The sequence below is a fragment of the Globicephala melas genome, chromosome 1, assembly GCF_963455315.2.
Source record: "Globicephala melas chromosome 1, mGloMel1.2, whole genome shotgun sequence".
Lineage (NCBI taxonomy): Eukaryota > Metazoa > Chordata > Mammalia > Artiodactyla > Delphinidae > Globicephala > Globicephala melas.
The window spans coordinates 187,366,021-187,376,521 of NC_083314.1; the positions used below are offsets into that span (position 1 = coordinate 187,366,021).

At 63.6% G+C, this 10,501-nt stretch overlaps 1 protein-coding gene across 3 annotated transcripts; it reads right to left on the bottom strand.

Annotated features, from left to right (window-relative positions):
- Positions 1-5,236: 5,236 nt before the first annotated feature.
- VWA1 (von Willebrand factor A domain containing 1) lies at positions 5,237-10,501 on the bottom strand. 3 transcript variants are annotated; one of them, XM_060284401.1, is made up of 4 exons: positions 10,345-10,501; positions 8,679-9,236; positions 6,735-7,013; positions 5,237-6,626 (listed from the first exon to the last, which is right to left on the bottom strand). In XM_060284401.1, the coding sequence occupies exons 1-4, from the start codon at positions 10,409-10,411 to the stop codon at positions 6,289-6,291; spliced, it is 1,242 nt and encodes a 413-aa protein (XP_060140384.1). In that variant the 5' UTR covers positions 10,412-10,501; the 3' UTR covers positions 5,237-6,288. The 3 variants fall into 3 exon arrangements, 2 of the variants coding, with proteins under 2 accessions (XP_060140384.1, XP_060140391.1); XM_060284408.1 differs by having other exon boundaries at positions 6,432-6,626; positions 6,751-7,013; XR_004044553.2 differs by lacking the exon at positions 5,237-6,626 and having other exon boundaries at positions 6,875-7,013; positions 8,679-8,841.

The following is a 10,501-nucleotide window of genomic DNA, read 5'->3' on the forward strand; positions in this document are numbered from 1 at the left end:
GCGGGGGAGGACCCCGCCCGAGGCGGGCGCGGGGTCGGGGGTCTGGGGACCGGGCCCGAGAGCAGGCGCCGGCGCCGCGGGCTGAGCGGCCCCCTCGGACAGCGGAGCACGGGCTGGCCGTGTCCAGCGCAGGGCGAACCGCCCTACGGGCCGGGCGTGTCCGGCGCGGGGCAAGCCGGCCCGGTGCTTAGTGGGTCTCGGTGCTAGCGCAGTCAGTGCTACGGAGATGATGGAAGAGCGGAAGTGCGGCCCCGGCCAATCTCCCGCAACCGTCAGTAGAATGAAGGGCTCTCCCGAGCCTCCTCTTCGGCGTCACAACAAAACTCAGCGGTCCGTGGTTGTAGGTAAAGTGGCTCCCAAGGGAGGGGACAGAGCTCTGCAACCCCAGAAGTATGGGACGGCAGAGCCCCCGAGGCCCCACAGAGGGCGCCGTCGCGGAAGGAGAGCTCCTCAAGGCCCAGGGGTCCTGGCTCTGGTCTCTGCCTGGTGAGGTTTCTCCTTGGGAACCCCCAGAGGCCACGTGCCTGCTTCAGGGACCAAGGTGCAGGCTGGACCGCCTGGGGCAGAGAGAGACAAGGATGGACAGAGGCCAGCGTTGCTCTAGAACCCAGTGTCCAAAGTTAGCAGAGTTTGCTTCTTGGGCCAATATCCAAGTTGCCCCTGCGTTCTTTCCCTGATGGATTTTGTTGAGTTCCCAGTATTATACGGAGTTTCTCCACTAGATTGAAAACAGTCTTAATCTTAAGCCTGAAGAAAAATAGGAACAAAAAAATTCTAAGATAATTCTGTCTGGGGTTTGTTGTTTGTTTCGTTTCCCCAAATCAAGAGAAAAACCAAAGATGTCCCTCATTGGCCATCATCAAGGTCTCTACAGATCAGCTACAAACCATACAACCAATAGAACTCCGGGCTGGCTTTGCTGGGTAAAGAAGAAATGGGTAAGAGAAGTGAGGTCCTGGGTCACAGGCAACTCTCTAGCTCCATCCACAGGCCAGCATTTGGAAAGCCTGTGTACTTTTGTATGACAAGGAATAATTGAAAATAAAGTTCTGCGTTTAAAAAGTCAGTGTCAGGGACTTGCCTGATGGTCCAGCAGTTAAGACTCCATGCTCCCAATGCAGGGGGCCTGGGTTGGATCCCTGGTCGGGGAACTAAGATCCTACACACCCCAACTACTGAGCCTGCATGCCGCAACACAGAGCCCGCATGCTGCAACGAAGACCCAGCGCAGCCACAATAAATTAAAAAATAACAAAAAATTAAAAAGTAATAATAATAAAAATTATTTAAAAATAAAGATCGCACATGCCGCAACTAAAGATTCCGCACGCTGCAACTAAAACGAACAAACAAAAGATCCCACACGCTGCAACTAAGACCCAGGGCAGTCAAACAAATAAATAAATAAATTTTAAAGTCAGTTTCACAAAAAAGTCAGTTTCCTTTAACTTGGCTTAAAAAACAGAAATCTTAAGATTTAGGTGCTTGCACCGCCCCGCCTTTGATGGAGGGGTTCCTTCCGGGTTCCCTCGTCACAGCGGTGCTGCTCACACTTTCCGGTTTCCAATGGGCCCACAGAATGTCCGGTCCGCTTGTGTTTGTCACTTAAAGTCTTAGGTGGAAGCCACTAGGCAGGACAGACACCGCTTTCCTAAAGACACTAAGTTAATACAAGGGAATTAGGATGATGCTTTCTACCTGACGTGTTCATGTTTTGTTCTTTTTTTTTTTTTTGCGGTACGCGGACCTCTCACTGTTGTGGCCTCTCCCGTTTCAGAGCACAGGCTCCGGACGTGCAGGCTCAGCGGCCATGGCTCACGGGCCCAGCCGCTCCATGGCATGTGGGATCTTCCCGGACCGGGGCACGAACCCGCGTCCCCTGCATCGGCAGGCGGACTCTCAACCACTGCGCCACCAGGGAAGCCCCGTGTTCATGTTTAATTGACAAACGTGGGGTTCTCAGCCGCCCATGCTGCGCTGTTTTGCTGACGGGATTCCCCCAACATCCCCCCTCCCCACAGGACGTTTTTTTTTCTCTGAAGGAGTCCTCAAGCTTTGAAGACCTGGAGGAGAGACTGCAGAAGTTAAAGGTGCAGGTGGACAGCTTGGCCTCCAGCCTGACCTTGAGCCCAGGGTGAGGGGACACAGCTGCCCCCGAGAGCCCAGGCCAGCAGGAGCAGAGTGGTCCCCACCCAGGCCCAGTGCAGAGGACTCTGCCCCCAGAGCCTGGGCAGCAGGTGTGGTTCCTGAGTCCCCTGCATCTGGCCAGACCCTTGGGGAGCTGGGGCCTTCCGTGAGGCCCCAGGACTTCCCAGCACTGAGGCTGCAGCGCCAGCTGCCCAAGCTGCCCAGTGTCTCCCAGGGACAGAAGCCTCTCCACTTGAGTCTGGAGCCCCCCAGCGTCACTCTTCGGTCTTGCTCTCCTAGGACAGTTGGGCCTTCAGGGGCTGATCTCTCTCCCTCACCCAGCTGGGGCCCTTCCGCTCCCATTCTCTCTTCAGGCTCCAAAAGGACCTGCTGGTTCCAGTCTCTGGAGCCCCAGCTCATGCGCCCCAGTCCAGCCGAAAGAAAAGCTGCTGGCTCGGCCTGGTCCCCCTGGGCCCGAGCCCCCAGGGCAGGGCCTCCGGCTGCTGGTCCCCACCCTACCCACCGAAGCCCTCTCCTAGGGCCCCTGCAGCCCCTCCCCTCCTGGCTCCAGGGTGAAGAGCCTAGAGGGGAGGGAGCACGGAGCCCTCAGGGCCTCATTTTCCCCGCATTGTGTTTGCTCTTGGCGAGCAGGCGGCTCTCTCCTCCCCCCTGGAGCCGTACCGCACCTCCCCACCAGCTGGACCGACAGGCCCACCCAGCAGAAGGCCAGCACAGCCAGGCCATCCCCAGAGGCACGCGAGGTGGGGGGACCCTCAGCACAGGGGCTCAGCTGCCTGGCCACCACCCTGAGGACAGGAGACATGCCGTGAGCGTTGGCCTGCCCCTTGAAGGGCTGAGCTGGGACCTCTGCCTTCCCAGGAGAAGAGCAGGGTCAGCTGCATAGTCTGGACAGACCTTGGAAGCAAGTCGCTCAAGCCCTGTGGCACTGATGGAGCCCCGGGGTCGTCTGGGAGGGGCTGGGAGTGGCACCTTTGGGACCGGCCTCCAGTGCCCTCACGTCCAGTAGGGGCTGGCCCTGGCGAAAAAGCAGGACTGGGAGCTGGCCAGGACCCCAGGCCCACAGCAAGTTGAGAAGCTCGTGGCTCCCACCCCCTCCCCTAGTAAGTGCTGTGCACCCCACGTGCGGCACCAGAGCCGGGTGGTTGTGGCCTCCGCTCCCGTGGACACTATGGTCAGGGGCTCAGGCAAGCCGCTGGCCACCCACTGCTCTCCCTGTGCTTGTGCACACACCTGGTGGGCACGGAGGCCTGTCCTTCCTGCGAGGCTTTAGTGTCTGTGGCTAGGACGATATGATTGTCATGGGTGCATTCACAGACACTTCTGAAACATAAGCAATGAGTGGCAGGAGTTTTAACTCCTGGTGAGAACATGTCAGTGAACAGGGTTCCCGCCTGCCCCACCCTGCCCCTGCCTGGGAGACCTCAGCCCTCTCCCTTCCCAAGAAGGGCTCCGGCCTGGGAGCCCCCTGCCGGTGGCCGGCAGCCAGAAGCACACCCTGCCCTCTCCACCTCCCACCCAAGGACTGGGACCTGCGGGGGAGGGTCTCCCGGGGGCCCCTCCTCACCACACTCACCTCTAGGGGGAGCTATGACTTCCACTGGCATTTTTTTTTAATGGATGTTGGAAGAAAATTTTTCATCCCAGAAGAAAAGCACAGACACACAGCTGTCAGCCTCAAGCTTCCTGAGCTGCCCCCTCACCACAGCAGGAGGCTGTGAGGACACACGTCTCACACAGCAGCCCGACACCGTTTCTTTCTGTCGCCATGGTAACAGCTGGTGCTCCAGGGAGCTACCAGTGGCTGCACCACCCACTTCTGGACACCCACCTCCAGAGGCCTGATCCAGACCCAGCAGCCATCTGGCCTTCTCACAGACAGCCTTTGTCCATTACCTGGCCCTCGCAGCTTCCTGCCGTCGGGCAAGCCCTGGGCTGCAGGGAAGAGCCCACACGGGATGAGTGTGACATGCAGCCTTGGGGAAATCCTTAGCTTCTCCTCTTCAAGTTAGGAAGCAGCAGCAACCTTCGTGAGTGTGAGAACTGTGCCCGCCCAGCATCACCAGAGGAGCCTCCCTTTGGGGTCCCCTAGAAGCAGCAGGATCCTCCCCTGCCTGGCCCACTCCTGCTGCATGGACCTGGGCTGCCATGTGGATCATAAACTCTTGCACGGCCCTTTCTGACTTTCACGTGCTTCCAGAAGCTCATAGTTGCCTTAGGAAGTGGCACGTGTAAGTCCCTGCAGGCCTCAGCCTGGGCCCCAGACCCAGAGTGGACCACGGAGCCAGGGCCTGCGAGTCAGGGGATGTAGAGGGAAGGGGTGGAGACCGGGACAAAGCTGTTTCCGGGAGACTCTTTCCAGACGTGGCCCAGACTCCACGACCTTTAAGAACTGCCTGGGATGATGCAAGGGCGGCACTTCCGAGACAAGGGCTTCCAGGAGGGGCGTTCCTTGGCCTGGAGGTAGATTTGGGGCTCCTCTCTCTGGGCCTCAGCGTCCAGCAGAGAGGAGGCGAGGCTGGAGCCTCTTCCAGGGGGTGGGGGCGTGCGTCTTCCAGCTGCTCTGCCTCCTCTCGGGGTTGGAGGCATGTTTGGGGGGCAGGGGCTCACAGCTCAACTTGTCTTTAGCGTGACTGAGCCACTAGGAAACGCTCCGCCAGCACCTCCTGCTTTATCTCCTGCCGCCCGCACGGTGCGCTGCAAGCTGGGCTCAGGGGCGCAGCGTGAAAGGGGGTGCCTCTCTGGGTGCCCCGTGGGCTGTGACCCGCGAGCACCCAGGGGATTGGAGTGGGGGATGCAGGCCTCCACAGGGGGAATTCTGCCCATCAGGGATGGATCAGGCCCAGGTCCCAGCAATGCCCTCAGAAACGGGGCCTGCGCTCTCTGAAGAGAAGATGCACAGGGCGGCCGCAGGGGGCACAGTGGCCTGAGTTCCAGCACTGGGAGGGGGAGGCTCCGCCCTCCTCTTCTCCAGCACCAGCCGGGGTACCAACCGTCCTCCACCCAAGACGTTTTTTTTAACTTGCAACCTTTTATGGGGCTGGCGTGTTTTGACAAGGAATACACTCTCAGGAGACTGCAGGACTAAGTTTACATCTGATTTACTGTATTTTAAAGTCTGGGGTGTTAGTGGGGAAGAGGCAAAGTGAGCACTGAGTCAACACAGGCGGAGGAGGAGGTGCGGGGTGGGGCTGAGGGAGCGCAGCACTGCCTGCCCTTGGGACTTGCCTGGTGGCCCCAGGATAAGAGCAGTGACAGGAGGTGGGGTCAGAAGGCCCTGCAGAGAATGGCTGGGGTGCAGCACCCAGGGGAACCTTGCTTGTCCCTGCCCCTGCCCGGAGGCCCTCCAGCCAGAAGCAGGGAAAGCTCCCTGCAAGTTCCAGCCTTGGGGTCCCGCAAGAACAAGCTCGCCCGTCTCCAGGGTCCCAAATGCCAAGCTCCTGTCCCATTCCTCCCAAAAGGCGCCATCTGCGTCCCAGTGGCTGTGGCTGGGCCCAGTGGGGTCCTGGGTAGGCAGGAAGGGCCACTGTTCCCAGCAAGCACTTCCCCCAAGCCGGCTGAGCATGCCGGTGAAGACTGTCCCTCCAGCCACCCAGCTGCTGACCACACGATCAACTCCCAGCACTTCCCCTCCCCTTTCCCAGACCCTGCGCCCTCCAGGAAGCCTCTGAGGACCTGGCCAGAGCCACCTCCTTCCTTTCCCATCCAGGACCTGAGTGGCTGGAGGGGACTCAGAGCTGCCACGGAGACCAAGCTCCTTCAAACAAATGCTAGCCTTTGCCACCAGAGGGTGTGGCCCTTAATACAAGTGTGAGGTCCGGCCGCCCCGGCGCCCTGTGGTCCTGGGCCCAGAGCCATCTCGGGCCTCACGTTCTCAACGGGACCCTGACTCCTTGTCTATCTCCCCGCTAAATCCTGCCCAAGCTCTGGGCCGGGCAGGGGAGGGAGTCGCGAGAGCACGCGCCGCTGCCAGAGCTGCCGCGGAGGGTCAGGCGAGGCCGCGTCCTGGAGGGCCGACGCCGGAGCAGGGCGCCCTCTTGCGTGGGGGTCCCGCGGGACAAAGGCCGGCCAGCATCCCACCCCTGGGGCAAGACCCACCGAGCTCGGGAGAAGGGCGCCCTCGGGTGCTCGGGCGCGGCCTGCTCACGGCGCCCGGCCCCCAGCGCCCGGCGACTGGGGGCGCGGGGCGCGGCTGCGCTCGCCATCGGGCGTGCAGGCCTTGGCCGACAGCGCCCTCTCGCGGCCGGAGCGGAAGGCCGCCGTCACGGTCACCAGGTAGGCGGTGCCCGGCGCCAGGCCCTGCAGCGTGGTGCTGTTCCGGCCCGCGGGCACCTCCAAGATCTGCGCCGCGCCACCCCGCAGGGGCCCGACCTGAACGTGGTAGCCGAGCGCGGCGGCCGGGCCCAGCGCCGGGGCCCAGCTCACGCGCAGGCTGCGCGGCCTGGCGTGCGAGATGACGATGCGCTCCGGCCCGGTCTCCTCTGCGGGGGAAGTGCCTGTGAGCTGGGAGGGGGCCGCGCCGCCCGGCCCCGCGCCCTGCCCGGCCGCGCCGGCACCCCCAGCCCGCCCGGCCCCGCGTCCCGCCTCACCCGGCAGAGTGCGCACCCGCAGGTGCTGTGGCCTCAGGAGCCGCACGTTGGACTCCGGCACCAGCGCCACGTCGTAGTCCGTGTCAGGGTCCAGGCCGGCCCAGGCCCAGCCCGTGGCGTTCCCTGGCAGCTGCTGGCGGCGCGCCGTTCCCGGCTCGGCGCTGGGCGCCAGCTCCAAAAGGTAGTAGCCCGAGTCGGCGGTCAGTAGGGGCGGCCAGGCCAGACGGAAGCCGCTGGACGTGACCTCGGAGGCACGGAGCTGATGCGGCCACATCGCGTCTGCGGGGGGACAGGGCAGAGAACAGAGATGCCTCCTCGCAGCGGACACTGGGGCACTGACTGTTGACTCCCGGAAGACACCCAGAGGCGGGGAGCAGGGCGCGGGGCGCCAGGCCAGCCCCGGCCACACCCACCAGATGCTAAGGATCCGCAGAAGGACATAAGTGCAGCCAGCCCCCTACTTTGCCCCGTCAGGAGCTTCCCTCCTGGCCTCAGCTCCAGGCTCAAACCAGTGCGGAGGTATAGCAGCCACCTCCCACCCAGTCCAGTGGCCTGGACAAGGGCCCCTCAAAGGTGGCAGGATCCAAACTGATGTCACGATGTCAGAGAACAGAGGACCAGCCCCCCATCCAGCCTGAGTGACCAGCACAGAGTCCGGGGTCAGCTCAGCTCCGAACAGTCAAGGAAAACGGGGCCCACGGTACAGCCAAGAGACGGGGAGCCACTGGAGAATGCCCCGAGGTGCAGGAGAGATGTGACAACCCCAGGAGCAGCTGGACCTGGAGTTTCGGGTGCTGCCGGCGTCCAGTCCCCAGGAGAGTGTGTTGGGAGCACTCCAGGGTGGGACCCCCAAACGTGTGTTACTCCTGGGCTTTGATGCCGAGCACCACAGGGCCGTCTGAGTGACGGTGCAGGGGGGGTGAAGCTGATAAATGTCGGGACAGGGTTAAGCCCTTCGGGACCCCATGCTGCCTTCTTTAATGCTGGGTGTGCAGCTGCCCGGCTGGCACGTCCCTCGCCCATCCCCCACACTCAGACCCTGCCCCCACTCCCAGGAGCCCCCGCCCTACTGCCTCACTGCCCTGCAGCCTTGGGTTTTTCCTGTCCAGCTGCTTGCCCTTTCTCCTGCTGTCGCCTCCAGGCTCAGCCACAGTGGTTGATCCAGGGGCCACCAGGGCCAGGTGTCCTGGAGTAAATCTTCGGAAGGACACTCTACCTCCCTCCAACCCACAGTTCAACCCCTTCCGGTTTCAGGTGGACGATTAACCACAGGTGGAGACTTGGGAGGACCCTGGGGCCGTTGGCATTTTTCAGTGGCTACAGCCAACCTTGCCAGTGGCCAGGCCCTTCAACACCAGCTCCCTCTCCCACCAGGTTTAGCTGGGTCAGGGCGTTCCACAAGAAACTCGGAGGGGAGCTGCTAGCCCCCACAGCGGGCCCTCCAAGGTCCGGCCTCCTCTCCAGCAATCCCCACAACCGCCTGCAGTGCAGTCCCACTCCAACCCCTCCGCGGCTGCCCTCGCCCCTAGCTCTTGGGGGGCAGTCTCGGCCCTTCCTGACCTGGCCCTCCCCCTCCCTCCAGGCTTGGTGGGCCCCTCTGCAGAGTCTCCAGGCTTGGAACCTCCTACACTTCCTCTCCAGGTAGACACATTCCACCAGATGCAGCACCTGAGTCCCTCAGCCCACACCAAGTCCCCCACTCTCCAGCAGAGAGCCCCACCTGGAGGTGTTTACTCAAGCCTGCCCCTCTGTCCCGCCTCAGCCCAGGTTGGGGGGCACCTGGGGTGAACGGCTGGAGTGTGTCCCTGGAGAAGCCACGTGTGCACCCCTGTCCCTGCAGCCCTGGCCTCTGCTCCAGGCATGTGAGGTCCTCCTGGAGGCTCACCTGGCCCTCTTCCTGAGTTCCCCGCTGGGGCTCCCCGGGCTCCGCCTCCTCCCACCTACCAAGAATGGAGCCCCTCAGCGCCTGGGTGATGATGTGCAGGTCATCCACATCCACAAAGTGCAGATGCTTCTCAGCGGGGGCCGAGGCGGCGGCCGACAGCTCCAGGAGGTTGCCGCGGCCAGTGCTGACGACGAAGACGGTGACGCCCAGGTCCTTCAGCTCCTGCATGGGGGGCCCCACGGGGTCGCTGGAGCCGCCGTCTGTCACCCACACCAGCACCTTGGGCACCCCCGGCCGGGCCCCCGCCGCCTTGGCAAACAGCTGCTCCTTGGCATATGCCAGCGCCAGGCCAGTGTTGGTGTCACCCATGCGCTGGGCTGCAGCGCGTATGGCGTCCTGGATGGCCGAGCCTGAGCTGTGCTGGCCGAAGGGGAACTCGGTGTGCGGCCGACTGCCCACGTGCACCAGGCTGGCACGCAGGGCCCCAGGGCCCAGGGGCAGCAGGGCCGCCAGCCGCCCCAAAAACTCCCGAACTCGGGAAAACTCATAATGAGACACGCTGGCCGAGCTGTCCAACAGAAACAGCAGGTCCCCCTGGGGGGCAGATGCCGGGGGGCCTGGGGGAGAGGGAAGGGTTCAGCCCCAGGTGGTGGCCCCCAGACAGCCGCACACCCAGGTCAGAACCCCCAGGGCCTGAGCCTTCCCTAAGCTGGCGCTTGCCCTCACCCAAAGAAGCCCTGAAAGCCTGCTCAGCCACACCCCAAACGTCCTGGGGTGGCACCCGGGGGAGAGGGGCCCTAAGCCAAGAGGGGTCCACACTCTCAGCAGTTCCAACTCTGCATCCTGGCCGCATGCCTGGGGCACCCCCTGGGCTCCTGTCTTGTCTGCAAAGGAGAGCTGACCCCTCCAAGCCCCCACACCCTCCCTGTCTTCAGCAGACTCTGCGCAGGCTGGACCCAGCCCAGCCCCCAGGAATGGTGGGTGGATGGGTCTGGGCCACCAGGGCTTGGCTTTCAAGAAGCAGCCTACACCGCTCAGCCTCCAGGTAAAGCAACCGGTGGGGCGTGCGGTGGGGGCACAGAGGCAGCTGGGGAGACTGGGGACAGAGGTGGAGGCGTGTGGGGGGCAGAGGTGGAGGCATGGGGGGAACAGAGCGCTGACTGCAGCCCCTCCCACAGCCCGGAGTCCTGGTTGGAGTCCTGACCCCACTTACAGATGATGTCACCCCTCCCCTGGCCCCCATCCTCTGCTCCACCTGGACCCAGGAAGCAGGTTACCTGCTGCAGCAGCCCGAGGGCCCTATATGCCCCTCCAAGGCCTCCCCCTTCCTCCCGGCACCCCGGGGGGCAGATGGGGCCCTTCGCCACTGTGTCATGAGCAGACAGCGGCCTGGGGTGTCTCGGTTCTGGTCCCGGCCTTGCGGCCTCAGTTTCCCCCAACCCAGTGGGGCGACGCCAACCCTCTCACCATCCCTCTATTAATGGTCACTCCAAGGAAAGGGAAACTGAGGCAGGGACAAGCCTCCCCGACAGGCCCCTCCCCCTCCCCGTCCAGGCCCCAAGATCCCGCGGAGTTGCCGGCGGGGCCCGCGCCGCAGGTGGGTGTGGTCCCCTGCCAGCTGCCCCCGCCCTACAGCCGCGGAAGGAGAGCGTGGCTCGGTGCGGACATGGTGGGGGGGGCGGGGCGCTGGGACCTGAGTCCGGCCTGGCCGCCCGCCGCACTCACCACGCTCCGCGCCGCTCCGCGCCAGCCGCAGGCTCAGGGCCAGGCCGAGCACCGTCCAGGGCAGCATCGCGCGCGACGGGACGACCACGCTGTGCCTCCGCTCGTGGCTCGCTCGCTCCTGAGCTGCGGGGCGCGCGGCCGAGCGGGTCGGACCCGG